Here is a 21101-nt window from a genome sequence, read left to right as displayed (position 1 = left end):
GCGGCGTTTGGCGCTAATGAGTATGGCTGCGGGGACCCTATCTCGAAAGCGATCTGCGATGGGTACAGAGCCTAGGCTACCGAGGGCTCTGAGCTTCGTGTGCGCTGTGTTGACGCAGCTTACTTCCCGATGACGCGCGAGCCAGCACGACGGTCAATATCTTGTTGCTGCAGCGGCCACTGTTCCTGACGCTAGCGTTCTGACAGTGAGTGTCCCCGCCCGGTCAACGAGTGAGATGTGTTCATGTTTCATGTTACCCGCCGTGGTTGCTCAGTGGCTATGGTGTTAGGCTGCTGAGCACGAGGTCGCGGGATCGAATCCCGGCCCCGGCGGCCGCATTTCGATGGGGGCGAAATGCGAAAACACCCGTGTGCTAAGATTTAGGTGCACGTTAAAGAACCCCAGGTGGTCGAAATTTCCGGAGTCCCCCACTACGGCGTGCCTCATAATCAGAAAGTGGTTTTGGCACGTAAAACCACATAATTTAATTTTTTTTTAATGTTTCATGTTCATGTGCGTGCGTGACACCATCCTTTTTAATTTAGTTAATAAGCAAATGTTTACAATTTGACAATACCGATAAAACTAAGCTATCCTTATTTCGTACAGCTGTCTTAAAATTTGCTATCACACACGATGCCTCGCCTTCCTGGTAAAAACGCGCCATTTTTTTCTGGTGAGCTGGGTTTGGTGGTCGGCGGGGGTTGAAGGTCGGTCGTCGCATTTGCTATGCAAAGGCACCGAGGGAAACGGCGCATGCTCTAGCACAACCTATTTTCAGGGAGGGAAGTGAGGAGGAGGGGGTAGTACGCTTGGTGGCTAACGCGTTCGTTCGTTAGCTCACGCTCTTCTTCGCGCGTTCGTTGGCTCATTCATTCGCTCCTTCGTTCGTTCGGGCCCTTCGGGCGCGTTGACAATCATCGTCAAAGGTTTTGCAGATGTTGTTTTCCACCGTGACTGTCCAAGACCGGCAACTGATCTCGGTGATATTCGTCAGCGAGATCGCTTGCCGGCTGCCTGGGAAGTAAGTGTACTGGAAATCGAATCAATGTATTGGGTGATATCTGTGCTCTATTTCTGTGTGAACAGAGCTGACATTGCTATAGTAAGCTTTGCATACGTGGCAGTTCTTTAGTCAGGACTGCTCTACTGGTAACTGTATAGAATACAACGTGGCTTTTGGTTTGCTAATGATCATTACATTGGAGCGTGTTGAGCGCGGACAAAACACCGCGACGAAGACACACAAATCACAGAAACTGTATTTCAACTTTGTTGCGGTTTCTTCTCCGTCTACATACTCAATTATTCAATCAACTTATGGAGTTTTCTTCCTGGATATTACTTAAGCATTTCTTGCGCTTCACCAATACGTCAACATGAGGTAGCATACCTCATCTACTAAATACTCTTTCTTATCACAGATGGAAGTCTGACCGTGGAAGACACACACCAGGAAGTGCGAAAACCTTGAAACCCGAAGAATGCACCAGCAGTTAGGGGTGCGGTGAGCATGCACGGCCAAAATTGTCGGCTTTTTGCTTGTAAGCGCTCTTTTAATGCACCACTGTGGAACTATGGAGCACTTTTGCGAATTGTGTTGTGCACTTATTTCGAAGATTGTGACAATTGCGTCAGTATTTTATAGGGCGGAGCAAACTCACAGAGGAAAGTTTTTTTCTAGAGAACGCTTATAAAATGTTTCTAACACTGTAACCAACCAGAATTTTCTGGTCCTGATCTCGAGCCTGCCACGGGATCGTAGAATGAGGTCGCCTTGAGTTGTCGCCTCCATCCGTCCTTTGATTGCCAGCCACATTGGTCGAATTCGAAATCGCAGTAGCCTGAAAGAAACAGCAATGCCTTCATGAGAAAATATTCAGAGAAAAATTAAAACTATCAAGCTGCCTATTCGAAAGTAGGCAAATCAAAACAAGCGGGAAAGTTCGTGCGGCCAGTTTGCTGCTTGGGCGCCACAGTGTAGCTACTGCCAACGAATAGAAGTACACACAAATATAAGTTTTATCGCATATACAAGTGCTTAATTTTACTACATGTCTATATGTATATATATATATATATATATATATATATATATATATATATATATATATATATATATATATATATATATATATATATATATATATATATATATATACCTAATCACTTTTCCAGAATGTTTCGCACCCACCGCCAAGGCCGTGAGTAGTGGCGCTGCCCAACACCCAAAGGGATAGTTCTTGTACACAAACACAAATACCTCAAAAGCTGATGAGAAAATGCCGCCGTGGTAGATGGAGTGGTAAGAGCGTCACACGCGTAATGCGAAGACGTAGGTTCCTATACCACCAGCAGCCGTTTGTTTTTCAATTCATTTTAATTTCCATTACTCTGACATTTTTTTAAACTCGATTAAGAACTGTAGACAATGTCTCCTATTATATCCTCGGCGTCATTTTTTTCGGCTTCTTACGAGATGACTATGATGCCTAATATATACACACACACAAACATTATATATATATATATATATATATATATATATATATATATATATATATATATATATATATATATATATACATAACTTGAGTGGTGCTACAAGGTAAACAGAACAAGTATTTACTTGTTACTTGTTACTTACAAATACTTGTTCTGTTTACCTTGTAGCACCACTCGTTTTTTACGTTTGAAAGGTAGCCTGAAGAATCCCTCTTTGCCTTTTCCTTGTAGTTCCTTCACACCGCCAGTCCCCCCAACACACACACACACACCCACGTGCACATAAATAAATGAATAACGAAACATACATATATATATATATATATATATATATATATACTTTTACCTTTTACTTTTACCTTTTACTTCACTGTGTTGAAAAATTGGGCAACATATTATATTTGATTCGATTTAGTAGGTCATTTTTTGCGGATTCCAGGATTTTATTCCTTTCTAAAGCTTCGTTTTTCAAGTACCGGTTCTATCGCAATGAAGAACACAGATGAGGCTTACCTTCACCATCCGTCAGCACGTCACATGCACCAGGCCGAGCTTCTACCGGCCCGAGTGTTACGACAGAGTCGTTCCTCGCTGTTGGTAGCATGTTCACGTCAAAAACCAACTGCGTCAGAGGCACGAATCGGAAACCTTTAAAGAAAGCACATTTTTATTCTTCTTCTTGCACGCGTTATCCATACGCTGTTGTGGAATTCATGGTCTAGCTGGGTTTAGGCTAGCGCCAGCCACTTCGCGTTCGTCGCAGAATGGCCAGACAAAAGTTTTTAGGCTTACGCTATTTCTACGAAACGCCTACTTCCTGGAACTACCAGTCATTCGGGAATAATAAACTGCAGTCTAATATTTCTGTGATTTGTTCGGACTCAGTCTCCATCATTGGCACACAACCACACAATATGAACTCGTACAAAACATCACCACGTTGCTTAAACAATAATTTACCCGCCGTTGTGGTTTAGTGACTGTGAGGCTGCGCTGGTAATTACGAGGTCGCGGGATCCATTCCCGACCATGGCGGCCGCATTTCGATGGAGGCGAAATTTGAAAACGTCCTCGCCCCATGCATTGTGTGCATGGTATAGAACCCCAGGGAGTCAAAATAATTTGGAGTCTCCATTACAGCGTGCCTCCTAATGAGATCGTCGTTTTGGCGCTAAAAATTGCAAAGGTGAAACAGCCGAATCAAATCACGTTCTTTAAGACTGCATTTGAGTGCCCGTGGGCATACTACTGAATGCAACTGCTTATTTGCACTATATGTCTCTACATACAGATGCACTGCTGGCAACACGTTATGCAAAAAACATAAGAATAAACACCTTCCGCTTCCGTATACCATGTTTGTAATGAACTGAAAGTCAATTTTCCTTCCCTGATTTAATGCGTGAATCAAATAGCTTAGTGATAAGCCAATTGTCAACATATTTCGTTGTTCCGTGTGAAGACACAAATGGAAATATTGTTCTCCGAATCCCGAATAAGAGTCTTCACCAAAAGTACCGTTCGTTTGCTGGAACAGCGAGAATGTAGGGCTTCTCATAATGCGGGTCAATTTTTCTAACTTCGCATTTATAAACTGTTACTCGCGGTTCGCACTGTTATGAAGTCCTCAGGAGGGTGAAGAGGGGCGCCAGCAACATCATTACTGCGAGGCCATGGTTGCTGCAATCTCGTATTGTTGTAAGGAACGTGGTCATTTCGAATTCTACGTTGTTGATCTTTTCGGGGCTGTTGAGGAGCCACTGCTTGTGGGTTGCAGCAGTAACCTTCAACCTGAGGTAAAATAGCGGAGTTCGGAATTACCAGCCTATCATCCATTGGCGTAATCTTGTAGGTTTCCAATAATAAGTCAGAAGTAGGTTTTCCAATAATATACACAGAATGACCACAGTTGAGAAACTCGGAAGTGACGGCATAAATTTTTTATTTGTATGTTTACCACGAAAAAAATCCAAGTCACCTTTTCTTTTGTAAATAACATGGCTGCAGAGGCCGGCTTTCCCTATGCGCAACGGTATCTTAATGAGTAAATTAAAATAAGTAAGTAAAGGAATGATATGGCTTGTACTGATTTTCTTGTCTCCTTTTCGCTTTACTTCGTTTATATATTGAAAACAATCTTTGTGGCACGCAACTCCATATGTCGGCACAATCCAATAGGCAATACAACGGATGCTGTGCAGAAGAAACAGCGCCCCGGCAGGCGTCTCAAAACGCAGGCGGGATTAAGGAACGCCGCCATTGGCCTTGCAGGCGTTTAACATTGATAGTGCACGAGAGGATAGGAACGGAGATACTAACCGCGTTTATAAGCGCCAAGGTAAGTATTACACAGCGTTAGTTTCACGTTTACTGTTCGTTCGGTTATCACGGCTGCATACGCCCAGCAGCCCAGCAGCTCAGCAAGAAAGCAAGTTTGTTTATAGCCGCTCACCCCAGCCGCGGAATGCAGAACGCTGTCCCACCTCCGCCACCAAGCAGATTGAGCGGAGCGTTAACGGTACGCCAACTTCGCTTCGTCATTTTTGGATCCAGTTACACTCCGTGTGTCTGGCAAGCATCTAGCCCTCACAGCTAGGGCCGCGCATGGGCCGTTGATAGCGGGACAACGCGAAAGTCACACGGCAGCAATAAGCATCGAATTTCTGTGGAATTTCTATGGAAATAAAAACAAATGGGCAGGTTAACTACAGAAAGCAATGGAATAACCTTGCATGATAATTCATCTATGTCTATGTGAAGTGTTTTCCATAAGCGCGGCTTAACATAAACCAATGCCCACGTGTATTTTTTTCTCAATCTCTGCCACTAGCTCTCTACGATTAGTGAAAATTTTTACGGGCCAACCACCCCCCGCCTTTCGCCTGTCATTCACGCGACGTCTCAAAAAAAAAAAGTCGAAACTATCCAAATGACATGATGTGCACACACGTATTAGGCATGTTCAGGCCAAACATAAGAAAAGTTGTTTCCGATTCTACACCTTTTTTTTAGAGATTACTCCTACGCTATTGGTACAAAGATTTTGGGCTGCGCCCACATCGCCGATGTGTCACGCGACGGTACAAAATCGCCAAAACTCACAATGTCGAAGTAAGCTGTACGTACTAAAAATGCATTACTATGAATCTTTAGCGATTACACATAACTTCGATGTTGAAACTGATATATATTCAGAATACCTGGAGTATTTTTGTTGCGAAAGAATATTCGGGTGGTAATGCCTCTAGGAGTTGCCTTAGTATGCGTAAGCATTGTGCCATTTGCTCATCTCCACGCAGCAATGCTGTGAAACTTCATCCGACCACGGGATGTAGTCTGTAAGACTCCACCTAGTCGACATATCCATGTCGTCTGCTGTTGAAGTTCTGATTTGCTAGACTAGGCTGTGCGTCCATGGCAGAGAGGCGCCACAGCCAATCAGAACTTCAGTGGCAGGCGAAATGGTCATATCCACTAGGTGGACGCTTACAGAATCCGTCCCCAGTATAAACGACAGCGCCGCAGTGACATGAACTGCTGCGGACTGCAACATAAGGGTAACTGATAACGCAAGCAAACTACTGCAGGTGTCGGCAAGGTCGATCCAAATAGGTCGCGAAGCTTCGGGCGAAAAGCGGTTCAGTACAGATTGTCACCGACATCAGCATGGGGGGTTATGGGAGCAGCGATTGAAGCGCGACTATGTTTGGAGGGTACAAACATTGGGAAAGAAAAACGCGTCTTTTAATTCAAACGAGACACAGTTAGATTCATTCAACGAAAATAAAATTTCTAGTCAATTTTATATATTCGTGATGAGTTAAAAAAATACGTTTAATTTTATTATTATTAATGAATGCATTTCTTTTCAGCGCCCATCGCTACAAGGGGCGTTGACGCCACTATCGCTCGCAGTGCAATGAACGTCTTGAAATGGACAGAAAGGCGCACTCGTATCACCTGTTCAAATACGCCCCCCTCACAATTTGTGCTGTCTTGCTTGTCGAAGTTTGTCTGAATTTGGTGACGCGGGTAGCTTCACTGCTTCTTAATCTGTTCAGTCAAAAGTAGTGAGTTACGACCGCCAGATAATCGAGTAGTTGTTTTCGTGCGACTGCTCTGGCCGATGGGCTTGGCATCCGACAATAGGATCAGCACTCTACACCTAAAGCTTTCGTCGGCCTCCAAAGAAAGTATGTTCGATATGTTCTGTGCAGGGATGCAATTTCGACAACCGTACGGCTGGCCTTTTCCTGCATCGCTTTCCACGCTGAAAGCTCGAAACGCCCATCAAGTCGGATGGCGGGGCATTTGAATATATAACTCCAAAGGAAGAATAACAAAACAAATTTCGCGCCTTCGAAAACCAAATGACGTCACTTCTGCTTTTAACGGACATGGCGTCACGTTGTTTTTTTTTTTCCGCCGGAAGTGTTCTCACCACATACAGATGGCGCTAAGCCCCATGAACCGGCAATGGACCGCCATGGTTTGAACGTATGGGCTCCTATGGAAGCTTCGCTACCAGGTACATTTACCTTGGTGTCGGCGCCAGGTGCTCTGAAGACGTTCAATCATTACAAGGCATTAGCGTTCTTTAGCGCTTTATGCATCCACGACAAAACATCATCAACCGTGATCAACCGTACTCTGACGGCGGCTGTGCGCCGAGTTCTCGCCGCTTAGGCGGCTGCGTATGGCGCGGCAGCGCGGGCTCTATCTGGAAAGCGATCTGCGATGGAAACAGACTATTCCTACTGCTCATAGCTTCATATGTGCTATATTCTGGCCGCTTATTTTGAGTTAAAGTGATATGCACGGGCCATATCTTGAAAGCAATCACGTCTTAAATCACGAATGGGTTTCCTCGATGGGTGGACATTTGTTTTTATTTCATTTAGGAAGTACTGCAGTCGTCAAAGACCAGTTAGAATGGGAATAGATAATCAATTATGCACACATCAAAAACAGTAATTATACAAGAATATACACAGGGCGATCAATACAAAAGAAAGAAAAGGAATAGACAGCAAAATAACGGTATGCTTGTGCATTTAAAAGAAGAAGAAAAGACGCAGTATGGTCCGAAACAGGAAGCATTCATGGCGATAGCAAATTAGTAGACAGCTATACGATGTAAAGATAGTAGATTTATCGGCCGTATGAAGTTATAAACATTCACTTACTAACTAAATTAACGACCAATGTGCCACGCCCGCACAAGCAAATATGTAAACTATTCATTCGATGACCAAAATGCTGGATGAAGCGCGAAAGCAGCCGCGAATGAATTGACCTTCAATTCTGCCTGCGAACTAAACAGCGAAAACACAGCGCACACTGAGCTATCAGTTCTCGATGCACTTCCACCGCTGACCGCTTTCAAAAAAGGGCCTGCGCGGCCAAGCGCGGTCACGCATACGCAGCAGCTGCCGCGGTAGCCTGCTTCGACCGCTGCAGCTGTATCGAAAGTCATGCGCTTGCCAGAGTTTTGGATGCGGACCCTCACGGCGTGGTTCATCCAAGCAGAAGCCCCTTTCGAAGTTTCGCAGATAACGCCACAGACCCGCCGGTACCTCCTTGTGGTCAACGCGCTTCCCCAGGCCGTCATCGACGAGGTTGCGGACCTACTCCTTTCGTTTGCACAGAAAATCTCTGCGGCGCTTTAGGATGCAATACTGGAGAGTACAGCTTCGTCGGCGCCCACGAATACATCTTATTTCATTGTAACAGCTAGGCAGTCAACCCAGAAGCCAGTTGCGGCGCCCAATGCCCCCCCCCACCCCCCCCACCCCTCTATGTTCTATGCCCACGCGCTTCCACCCCTAACAACGCCCTCGTACATGAGCCATTTCTTCATCGCCTGCTCAACCAAGTCCAAGTGGGGCTGGCCACTGCTTCAACCTGGGATCTGTCAGAGCTCGCTGCATTAGCCCACAAGGGGAGGGAAATGACCAATCCCCTTCGGCTTGTTGCAGCTACGTTGCGAGTGTCAACGTCGCACACTGCGCGTTCTTCACCTCCAAACCGGCAAGAAACGGCATCAACAATATTCCCTGTCGCTGAGCTGTGCGAGAGACTCGACGACCTCCCGGCTGCGACCACTGGTAGGAACGTTTCTCCTCGTTCCCGTCGTCATCCCAATCTCCATGTCGTCAAGTGGTCCATCCAGCGAGCGCCAGCGCTACAGTGCAACAGGTCAGCCAGCCATCTGCTGGTATCACCACAATTTTGGTGCCCAAGTACGTCACTGCCTTCTTCCATGCACTTGGCCGGAAAACCGCCCGGCCGACCGCTAACGGCGACGAGCTGTCACGCCCTCACTCCATGTCACCTCTTCTACGTCATTGATAAGGTCATGGTCAACGCTTCCTGATCGACACAGACGCACAGATCAGCATTATACCTGCTACACGAGCGGATCGCATAGCTGTTCCCATTCTGCACTTACAAGCCGTGAATGGAAATCGAATTCCGGTATTTCGACAACACTCACTCACACTTAACACGGGCCTGCGAAGAGCGTCGCATGGTTGTTCATGGTTGCTGATACCAGTTCTGCCATTATCGGGGCTGATTTCCTCACCGACCATGACCTAATTGTAGGTGTCACATGACATCTCCTGGATGCCACAACTTATCTCTCTGTGCAAGGCATTGCTGCACCGGAAACCACAGATTTATCGCACTCCTGCGCTACGGTTTACAATGGACCCTTCGCGTTTTTGTTACGAGAATTTCCCGAAAACACTGATTCGCCGAAATGAAAAAAAAAAGAACCTGCCATGACGGACGACCCCACACCATCACTTGCGGAACTCCTGCATTTCTTACAACCACGTTGAATTGCTCCGGACAAGCTCAAAGTTACACGTGCAGAGTTCGAGCACATGTTGGAAGCGGGCATTATTCGGCCGTGCGCCAGTAACTGGGCAACTCCACGCTATATAGTATCTGAGAAACCCGGGCACTGGAGGCCATGTGGAGATTACAGATGTTTTTGTACTAAGATTATTCTGAATCCGCACCCTTTGCCCAACACACAAGATTTCCCGTTCCTCTGCACGGCGCCAACATCTTTTCGATTATTGACTTTGTCCGCGTTTGCCACCAAATTCCTGTGGCTGAGCAAGACATGCCTAAGACGCCCATTACAAGGCCATTCGGTTTCTTCGAGTTTCTGCGAATATTGTTTGGTCTCAGGAATGCCGCCAAGTCATTCGAACGTTTCATTGACACGGTTCCGCGTGGCATACTCTTCATCTTCGCCTACATCGACGACTTGTTGACAACGCGTAAATCCGTCGAAGAGCACTTACATGTATGACTTTTACTGCAATGACTATCTGAACATGGCATCATCACCAACGTCTTAAAAATTGAGTTTGATGTCTACAACTTAGAGTTTCTAGGACATCATCTCGATGCCAGTGGCTTTCGCCCACTTTCATCAAAAATCGAAGCAGCAGAGAGTTTGCCCAAGCCCACAACGATCACGAAGCTGCGACAGTTCCTCGGCATGGTTAAAGTTTACCACTGGTTTATCAGGAGCTGTGCTGCCGTGGTAGTGCCTCTGCATTGCCCCCTTACCAACAAAAATTGGACGTCATTGCTGCATTGGAACGCTGCCACTTAAGACGCCTTCATCAATATGAAAGGCAACCTGGCGGACACCGCACCTCTTAACTATCTTAACCCCACGCCATTACTGGCCCTTATGACTGAGGCGTCTAGCACAGCAGTGGCAGCGGTTCTGCAGCAGCGCATCCATAATTCATGGTAACCCCTATCCTTTTTTTCCAAGAAAGTGACTTCAGCCCACGCTCGCTACTGCAATTTCGGTCCATAGTTGGTTGGAATTTACCTCTCTCTCTCGTGTTCCGTACAGCTATTTGCTTTTAAAAATATGGGACAACCTACAAACAAAGAAGTGTTTGAATGGGCTGTTCAAACAACGTTGCTTGTCAGCGTCCGATACTTGCGTCGGCTCTTACGTACGCGTCACGTGAGCAGATGGAAATGAAATCAGAATGGAATAGTCTTACGTAATACGGACGAGGTTAAGCACGCGTACTGGTTTTTTTGCCGGCTTCGTTCTTCGCGTGAGGCAGAACGTGTCTCGACAGGGATGCTGAGATCTACCGGCTTAATTAAACATAGGGTATAGGTGAGCCAGCGCATGTTTTCCCTTCGTAACAAAATTATGAATCACGACTTGAATTATCATACACAAGGCTTATGTATATTTAAATCATGCAAATCTCTTAATGTAGGACCACATGGTGTTAAACTGTTCCATTCTTAAGTTCTCATGCATGATTGTTGTAAAAACATAGGTGTTACGTAGAGACCCGCCAAACTAGCAAAAGCACGTATATATCAGAGCTTACGCGCTTAAAAGTAAGAAGCGAATATCTCCTTATGAACAAGAATTGTGTTGACAATCTTTCCCTTTAGTACATATGAAATCTGCAGGCATTGTGAATAAAGGTTCTCAAGCTTTTCGAGTATAATACCTTCTTCGACTTTGACCTCATCGCCTGTTATTCCATCTCTTCCTGCCCGGCCTTTTCTCTTTTGGCATTACTTGCCGGGAAGAAAACCTAACCACTTCGCTATGTATGCATGAAACTTCCTTCATCTGTTCGTCACTACGCCTATTCGCGGTTACGTGGCTGATCTGTTTCTTATATGGTGCCGTAGAGCCTTCCTATACTGTCTTTGTAATATCGTCACAATGGCTGTAACAATGCGCTGCTTACTTTCCCCTGCGCATGTTTCATTATTTTTCAATACCAAGCTTTCTTATTGTTGATTTCATGCGGCCCATTTTAATAGTGGTTCCTGAATTCTTCTAGGGCTAAAACATTTCTTTTTTTCTTTTTCATTCGCTATGACAGCTCAGCCGATTCACTGTAATGTCTAGAGTTGTCCATTTTCATGCCTTGTTGCTTCTTTATTGCCTCCCTTGTTATCTGAGAGAGCTTGTCTATTTTTTTATTGCAGTATCACCTATATGCATGCATAGGTGCATTTCTGGTGTAATCGTCAGCGTCGTCGTTGACGTGATGTGCTGCATAATGTCCTAAAGCGCGATATATTTTTCTCCGAGAATAACCGTGAAATTATCTGCTTTTATCATGATGGCGTCCGCGTTTGCCTGTCTCTTCTTCGTGGATTTTGCCCTCGATGTTTAAATTAAGAGCAACACTTGATTTCGCTAACCTTGCTAATTTTCCATAGGTTCTCCTCCTCGTGGTATACATTTCCGAATGGAGGTATTCCATATTCAGAATTGTTTTCCTTCCGCGACCTCGTCCAAAATATTTTAAGGTGAAAGCCTCATATGTCTCATTGTTCAGTCGACCTTGAGCGTCCTTGAGTGAGCAGGCCTTCAGCACGCGTCGCCTAAAATTGATTAGTGAGGCGGTGGTGGTGGTGGTGCTGGTGATGTTGAAGCAGGCGGGGTTAGCCTGGCATACATAGCCGGCAACTGTTCCGCCTGATCCTCCTTCGAGTTGAGATCAGTGGTGTGTCACCAGATGTCGATGAGTCCCGTGTCTCGCAGGAAGGCTGACAGCAGTCGTTGCGCTCTCTTCCTGAATGCCGCGGGCCCTCCGGGGAAAACAACGTCTTCAAAGGTCCTGTGCGTGAGACTGCTTTTTTGTAGGTTGTCGACCATCGCTTTTCTTTCTGTGTCAAACTGCGGGCATAGCCAAATGAAATGTTCGATGTCGCCAATGTCACCACAGAAAACACAGAGTGGGGAAGCGCGAAGCCCAGTCTTGAATAACCAAGCTGGGGTGTACGCGGAGTCGGTCCTGATGCGGTATAAAAGCATCGCTTGTTCGCGTGCAAATCCATGAGTCACACAGGATTCGTGTGGATTCTTGTACATCTCTCTAAAGTGAAGGCGGATTGCAGCCTTAGGGTTTCGAAAAGCTTTTGGAGCTTTCACTTTTGGGACACATGTCAGCGCTAGGCGTGCAAGCGCGTCAGCTTCCTCGTTTCCATCCATTCTTACGTGTGATGGAATCCACTGAAACCTTATGTTGAATCATTAGCTCGTTAGGTCGTCCATCAGTGCCAGAGACTGCCTTGTAGATTTCTCTAGAGGTAGGCCCCGATGTAGTCTCTGTAATGCTGACTTGGAATCCGTCAGCACCACGACATCTCGTGTAGAAAAGGCCCGTAGTTGCCGCAAAGCCGCGGTGATTGCGGCGCTTTCTACTGTTGTAGAGGAAGCTACGCGATCCAGTCGGCCAGACCATGACACATCAAGGCATGGTATGCAGAATGCCGCTGCACAGCTATCTGTTTGTGCGCACACCTAACCGTCTGTGTACACTTGTAGATGGCTTTGAAACACAGTGCTCAAGTGGCCCAGCACAATGAACTTGGCTTCGGCAGTTGAAATGGTGCGTTTCGTCGGTAGGGGGGGTACATTGAGGCTACAGATAATGTCTGGAAAAGACCATGGCGGGTCAAGGCGACTTAGTTTAGGCCATTCCAATCCTAAAAATCGGAAGTGTTCAGCGCCGCATGGAAATGTGAGCGAGTTCTTGCTCTTAGCCGCCGGAGAAGCGCCGTGCCTGCGCGTGACTCGCCCAGCCTTAATAGCTGCGTCAGATGCCAAGATGCCAAGAGGCCTGAGATGCCAAGAGGCGGAGTGGAAGAGACTCTGCCTCATTAGTGACTTTCTTGTTTGCAGCCGCCGTTGGAACTCCCATCGCCAAGCGAAGTCCCCTTCTGTGTACTGCCTTCAAGCGCTAGAATTGACTCGATGACGGTGATATCAGAGGGAGCTGATAGAGAATCCGGCTTGTTATCAGTGCATCGTTCAGTTTAAGCATGGATATAGGATTGTTTCCCCAACGTATACCTGCCAATCGACGAAGTGCGTTGATTCTTTGCACTGATGCAGCCACAACACTTTCGACCGCACCACGCCATAGTAGCGTGTTGTCGATGGTGACGCCCAGGAATCGAACATGAGTTGCACGAAGAATTGAATGCCCTCTAATATTCAGCGTCAGACATGTTGACTTGCGTCTCACTCCCGGGAAAAGCATGAAGGCTGATTTTTCTGCTGATAAAGATAGGCCAAGCGTCGATAAGTGGCAATCGATAGTGGAGATTACGGCCTGGGCTATTCGGGCCAAGCGTTTGTGTTGGTACCCCGAGATCCAAATGCAGATCTCATCTGCGTAGATGGACATTTTAACTGCCGTCTGACCTACTTTCAGGGCATCTGGAAGGCTGGCCATGGCAACGTTAAAAAGCAAGGGGGATAGGACACTTCCTTGTGGGACGCCGAGGGAAATTCGTCGCTTGTCACTCATCATACTTCCGAGCTTAACTTGGACACATCGATCACTGAGAAATTCATGGACGACTCGAAGAGCATTTCCTGATACGCCCATGGCTCGGAGTCCGTAGATGATGCCTGTATGAAGCGCACAGTCGTATGCCTTGGCAACGTCCATAAATATGGCGAGTGTGGAAAGGCCGTCTACGCGATGGTGCTCGATATCACTTAGTAGATCCAAGAAACTGTCCTGGGCACTCAACCGCGGACGAAATCCGGTCATACATGATGGCAGTCTATTTCCTTGCTCGAGATACCATGTTAACCTCGTATATATTAGTCTTTCCATCAACTTTGATGCGCATGATGTTAGCGATACTCGCCGGTATGAGGTGAGGTTTGCAGAATCCTTTCCCGACTTGAGCACTGGCACCACCCATGCTGTCTTTCACGCTTCTGGGATCTCTCCTGTGCTCCAGACGTGATTAAATATGTCCAGAAGTGCTCGTTTTCGTTCATATGACAGATTTGTCAGCATCTGATTGCTGATCAAATCGGGACCCACAGCACAGCGTCTGCTTAATTTGCTAAGCGCCAAATCCAACTCACGAAAGGTGAACGGCGTATCCATGGTATGGGATGCTTCAGACAAACGAGGGTTCGATACTACTGCTCATCTGCCAAATGTGTATACATCTGCAAAATCTTCTGCAAGGGTTTGCAAATCTTTTCCTTGCTTTAAAGCAAGTGCTTCGAATGGCCTGTGCAGGCGAATCTTTCCCGATAGCCTATTCATTACTCCCCATATCCTTGTCATTCGAGTAAACGGCGATAAACTCTCACAGAACGCAGCCCATTGAACTCTTCTTAACCTTTTTGTGTGACGACGGATGACAGCATTTATTCTGTTGCATTCAGTTTTCGCAGATGGATTTCCCGTTTTTCTCATTAGTTTTCGCTCCGCTCTCCTACGCGCTGCGCAGAGGTTCTTTAGTTTCAAATCAGGAGTAGGGAAATGATCTGGCAGTTTCATCATTGAGTTAGCCACCCTTTTGCTCCGCAGCATATCTGCGAACAGCTCACCAGGGGATTCGTCCAGCGCTTCTCTGTATGTGTCCCAGTGGGTCACAGCACAGAATTGTCGCCCAGCAGTGTGAAATCCGGTGATGTTCGTGAAGATCGGAAAGTGGTCACTGCCCATCCTGTCTGGGGCCGTTGATGACGATACGACAAGGTCTGTAGAATGGATCACGAGGCTTATGGCACTCCATGAATCTGGTGGTTTGAAGATAGTCGGTTTGCCATCGCTCGCGATACATAAGTCAGCAGCATCCGCGGCTGTGACAAGTTCCTTGCCTCGGGAATCTACAGTCTTATCTCCCCAAGGCGAATGCTGTGCGTTAAAGTCGCCACAGGTTATTATAGGAGAGGGGCAACGAATGCAAAGGTCCTTTATGAACGCCTCCATGGAGACCTTCCTGCGCGGACTTATATACACCGACACTACACTGAGTTTTCGTTTTCCTAGGCACACTTGCAGAGCGGCGACTTCCAAGAAGGTAGAACAAAGGTCTTGCACTGGTAAGGCGAAGTGAGGTATTTCTCGCCTGATGTATATCCTCGCACTTCCATTTGCAAATGATGGTATACTCGGATTTCCATGTCTGATGTACCCTGGGATTGTACTTCCATTTGGGAGACTGACCTCCGAGAGGGCTAGAATTGGTATAGGTACGTCTCGAAGGAAAAGGCTGAGTTCAGAAAGACGCTGTAGAATACCGGCGCAGTTCCATTGCATTATTAAGGGCACTTTTGGACCACGGAATGGACCAAGTGGGCGAGACATTGCCATTATGCTACTGAGTGTATGTGGAAGTAGAGCAGAGTATTACTGACTCAAGAGCCAGCACTGCTTCCAGCATATCCTTCGTTGAACTAGCAGGCATCTTCGCGACGTGGGAACGTAGTGCCATGAACAAAGCGCGTATCACATGCTGGCAGTTTTCCTGCTGACTGTTGCCAAGTGGTACTTGAGGTCGGTTTACTGCGGCCGCATAGGTGCGTTTTTCGGGCTCTGTTCGAACAGGTTTCTCAGCCGCTGAGACCATTTGCGTTGGCTCAGTAACTTCGTTTATCGGTGTGAGACGCGGGAATGAGATGCGTATTCTGTTTCCAAACCAGTCAGTTGTGGCACTCTGGATGTCTTCTTCGTGTTCGATGGTGCGCTTGCACTCTTTGGACCCAGAACAAACAACTTATTTCTTCGCTGAGCAGCTGTCCGCGCAGGGCATCGACCGTAGCTAGCAGGATGGTCACCGCCGCAATTTGCACACGCAAAGTTGTCTTTACTAGCACACGTATTAAAGTCATGAGGTCCCCCACAGCGCTTGCACCTCTGTTCCCCACGACAGTACTTAGCAATATGTCCGATGCGCTGACACTTAAAACAGCGTGATGGTGTCTCCACGTAGTCGACAAGCTCGTGTCTGGTGAAACCAAGGTTGATCTTCTGCGGGCGTTCAGAATTTGGAGCAAATGTGAGAACCACCGAGTTTGTGCGCCTTGACTCCCACTCAGGTGACGAGGTTTGGACCCGACGTATGGTTCTTCTTGCATGGAACACTCCCTGAGGTCTCAGGTAGGTGAGTAGCTCTTCATCCGAGTACCATTTAGGGACTCCTCTAACGATGCACGTATTTTTCATATAACTGTGTGGGACACGGGCAGATATGACTATGCCGCCGATATTCTTGGTCTCTAGAAGGATGTTGGCTTGTCCTTCTGCCTCTACATCTAAGAGCAATGCTCCCTGTGCTGTGAAGTGGCTCTTCACTGGTGCTCCACCGAGAATCCTTTCAAGCTCAGAATACAGGACAATAGGGTTTACTTGCCTTAAATCATCTCTTTCGTATGCTGCAGGGATTAACAATGGAATGCCCTCCGCCCTGTCTTTACGATGGCGCACAATTCGGAAACCACCCTCGTCCATGTCCAGGTCTGAAGGGTTTGCCACGTTATCGCCCTCGATGATAGTTGACTCGTCTTCAGATTCACCAGTGTCTTGTCGCTTGCCGTCAGGCTGGCTTGTACAAACCAGCTGGCGTTTCTGACCCGGTGTCAGCCCTTGGGAGGTCACGGCGGGGTGCTCGTCGGTGCCAGCTTGGTTCCTTCTAGCACCTTGTGAGGCGGCGGGTGGCGCAGCACCCGTCGGTCTCCGATACGGAAGGTACGTTTCTAGTCAACAGACTTCTTGAACCGTTCTGACCAGTAATGTTACCAGAAAATAACGAAAATAACGATAAATGTAGGCAGAGCTACTCAGACATACTAGCAGCAGGCAGGCTAGCAGCAGACAGGCTAGCAGCAGGCAGTTAAAGCGGGCCAAGGCATGACTGCGCATGAGGGAATGACAAAGCGAATTAAGAAGGAAGATGAAGCGAAGGATGACAAAGCGAGTGAAGAGGAGTCAAAGTGCATTAAGAGTAATCAAAGCAGATTAACAAGAATCAAAGTGAATTATGAAGGAGGACAAAGAAATTTATGAGGAATTAAGCTTAATTAGGACGACTCAATGTGATTTAGGCAGAATCAAAGTGAATTAAGAGGGATCAAGGGAAATTAAGAGTACTTAAAGCGAAATAAAGTGATTTACTGAGCTAATTAAGAGGATTACAAAGTGAACTAACCGGAATCAAAGCCAATTAGGCGGGTTGACAAACCGATTAAAGTCAATGACTCAGCGATTTGAAGTGGATGACAAAGCGATGAAGGGGACTGACAGCGAATTCAGATAGGTGGCTCAGCGAAATAAAGTGGCACATTAACGTGGCTAAATAGCTGGCTAATTATAGCATTACACTTGAGCTTTCGCCTTCAAGTTGCATATAGTCGTACAGGCGCATATTCATCGTTGGCGTCGCCGTGATGTTCTGTATAAATTCCAAGTGCGGTAACACACTGGGCGCACGCCGTATGCTGTAGGTGCAAGTGAAAGCGTGTGAGGCTGAACCAAGAATGGCGGCTAATTCTCGAGCGCGCAAGGGAGAAAATTGGGGAGGAAGCACGTAGTGTTTTACCGCGCGCAAAGCACCTACTATTCTACTTTGGCCGCGGCCGCGTACGACACGGCTGAGCGCGGCCGCGTGAGCCCTACTTGAAAGTGATCAGCGATGAATACCGAATCTAGGTGCGCCGAGGGCTCATAGCTTCGTGTGCGCTGTGTTCTCACAGCTTATTTCGCACGAAGGTCAATTCGCTCGCTGCTGCTGCCACTGTTCCTCACACCAGAGTTTTCATAGTGACTGTCCGAACTCAACAAGCGAGATCTGTTTATTTTCGCCTATGAGTGCGTGACACCATGCTCGTCAATTTGGTAACTAAACGAATGCCTACGATTTCGTACGGTCAATAAATCTACTATCCTTATTTTGTAAGACTGTCTACTAATTCTATATTGCAATCGATCTACGCCGCGTGGGCGAAAGTGTGATTTTTCTCTTCTACTTTTCCCAGAGACAACGCCATAGTTGCAAGTTGCCTGTATCGCATGCTGCGTTTGCTCACCTTCACACTTAGGTGGCCCATGACTACACTATACCAAGTTTTCTCATTTCCCGTTGCGAATTCAACGCTTCCAAAGAAGTGCGTTACGTCTCAATTATTAAGACAGGATTTTGTAATGTAGGCTTTGCTACCTTTTATTTGTATGACCTATTCAGCTTAATTACAATGACTGCGATCCTTCTGATATACCTGCAAGTTCAAGAATGTTGTCCACTTTGTTCTTATGAATTAGAAATCCGAACTTGTGTTCTCTTTGGAAAACTTCAGCCGCAGGGAACGTGGCCATAGTGCTATATAGGCTCCACCGGTTCTCATAATATGACTAACGCCAATAATAGCTCAGGTAATGTAAGATGGTGCCTCAAGTACCACTGCTAAACGAGCTTCACTTGAGAGAGTTCGCATCTTGAACGCTGCCAGGTTCCAATTTCCAGTGGCAGCCTGTCTGGTCCCACGGATTGCTACATGCTCTTCTACGTCACACGTCTGGCCACCGCCTTGGACAGTGCTCCGCAGCCACTGTGAACTGAGGGCCAGGAGTTCTTTTGAAAGTATCATGTGATAGGTAGCGGCGAAATACTGCACAAGGGAGGTGGTTTATTGGTCTGTCGAAGGAGCGTCTTCTTTTTTTCTTCTTCCTAATGTAATTGCGCCTTTACACAGTTCCATACAAAGCTGTTAACGCTGTGCAGGCTAGAGAGACTTCTTGCAGCGGCTTCGTTCGCACTAGGATCTAGTTCGATGTTTTCTGACCGCACTCGTGCGCAATTGATTTTATGTAGGCTCAATACTGAATGAAACAAGTTTTAATTCTTAGAAACAAGCACACACTGTGGCATGCGGATGATAATGCGTTGTTTTAGAACATTTTTATTTTTGCGGTTCTTTTCGAGTTCTTTGTAACAGGTCGCGAGGAGCCTCATGTGTACGCTATCGCAGGGAACGTGGTTGGCACACAGCAAAGCGCAGACGGAACGCGCGAAATTATAACTTTTCTTGACTGAACTTCTTGCGTAGCTTCCACAGCGTTGACCTAGATGTATGGAACGGAGTATAGACTATTTAGCCCATCTTGCTCTCACCGATTTTTACACCGGTTTCATACGCCACACCTAGACAAAACGTATTGTCCGTGACAAGGCGCCGAACTTGGACCCTTCAGTTTAAATAACCGATGTTCTACGTCTACTCCACGCCACCACTGGCACACCATGACATATCATGGTATAGGTTGCTTAATAATTCAAATAATACTATGTTAACAATAACGTTAATAACATCACTGCCTCACATGAAAGACCGTGATGGAGGTTATCTTGGTCATTAGGAAAAATGTTGCGCTCCGTAATATTGTTAAGTAGGCAATTTGTGAGATTCATATTATGTGAGGAGCCTGTGAAAAATGCTACAAACAAATTGGCATCAGCCTATAGTTTACCTGGTTATGGGCGCCATCCATGTTCACCGTACGGCGCACCTCGTACCACCGGTCAGCGATGGTGCGGTCAGACTGGTAGAAGAGAGGTGAAGCCTCCCAGAAGAAGCGAGCTGCGGTGACCATCTTGCGAGCCCTCAATTTCAAGATCAGGCCACGCCCACCAAACATGTGGTACCACGCCGAAATGCACAGAAGTTTAGGCTGGCGCCCAAGCGTTGTCGACGAGAGTCGTGACAAGCCGCCGTTGCTGGTGAGCGTAGCTCCCGTCACGTGGATCATACCGCCTAAAAAAAGAAAGACAAGTGCGCGCACGAGTGAAACAACGTACAAGCATGTTTATTTTGCATGAAAATGTTTTTTTTTTCTCGACGCCAACAACGTACCTTCTAAGTAGGGCGAGCCACTAATGGGGCCGGAACAGCTTCGTGAAAGATTTTCACAACTTTTCGCACTTTCTACTATTCAGAAAGAAATTTACTACTTGTTGCGCAAATTATACTTGATAGCCTTTCTGTCAGGTGTGGTTTGTAATTCACTTAGGTATACTGCACGCTGTCACCTGTTGTGGATTCACATTTTTGCTCTGAATGTGGTATTGGTCGCGTTAAGAGGTTCACTATAAAATGGCTTCTCATATTATTACCCTGCTGATGGGTCTGTTAAGTTTATTACTGTGAGTCCAATACAACCGATACAATTTTAGAGAGAAGTAAACCCACCGTTTGTTCCAGACGATGGCTTCTCAGGGCCAAGGTTCGATGCGAGTGGTGGCCCGAACCTCCACGTTCTTGAGGAAATGCCGCTGGTGGTCCAGTGACAGAGTTGATTATATTGAAAGCTGCAGGTGAGGAGCTCGACTGTGGGAAGAACAAAAAACAATGAAGCAGATTCCGCGCACTGTGGGCACTACTGACATTGTGCGATGCATTTTGCTGGTAGCTGGCTACAAAGGATCATATGGGAGTACAAGAATCATTATACCAGGTTGGCAAAAGTTATTACGCGTCTGACGTAATGGCGTGTGTGGCGACAGCAGCAAGATGACGGTAACGACGATTGTGGGATGCCGATGAGGTGAATTGTACCACGGAACTTACACGCTGGCTTGCGACATATCAATCTTCTTTTGTTTCTTTATAGGTGCTGTAGGAGCGGGAGAGAAGCACAATATTTGACGTCATTATAGTGGAGAAATGTTATACAGTCGTACGTACATGTGGCTATGGCATGTCGCGTGTGTAAAAACGACATTTGCACTCCGGCGATGAAACGTTAAAACATGTTCGA

At 46.6% G+C, this 21101-nt stretch overlaps 1 protein-coding gene across 2 annotated transcripts in view; it reads right to left on the bottom strand.

Annotated features, from left to right (window-relative positions):
- The window catches only part of LOC135909442 (MAM and LDL-receptor class A domain-containing protein 1-like), a 269265-nt gene that overhangs the window by 193874 nt on the left and 54290 nt on the right, over positions 1-21101 (bottom strand). For both annotated transcript variants that reach the window (XM_065441399.2, XM_070536030.1), the window contains exons 13-16: positions 20534-20671; positions 19815-20098; positions 3019-3127; positions 1722-1844 (exon numbers count right to left, since the gene is read on the bottom strand). In XM_065441399.2, coding sequence (XP_065297471.2) covers positions 1722-1844; positions 3019-3127; positions 19815-20098; positions 20534-20671 — 654 coding nt within the window. The remainder of the gene's footprint in view (positions 1-1721; positions 1845-3018; positions 3128-19814; positions 20099-20533; positions 20672-21101) is intronic.

The sequence above is a fragment of the Dermacentor albipictus genome, chromosome 3 (genome assembly GCF_038994185.2).
Source record: "Dermacentor albipictus isolate Rhodes 1998 colony chromosome 3, USDA_Dalb.pri_finalv2, whole genome shotgun sequence".
Taxonomy (NCBI): domain Eukaryota; kingdom Metazoa; phylum Arthropoda; class Arachnida; order Ixodida; family Ixodidae; genus Dermacentor; species Dermacentor albipictus.
This window is presented reverse-complemented; position numbering and strand designations above follow the sequence as displayed.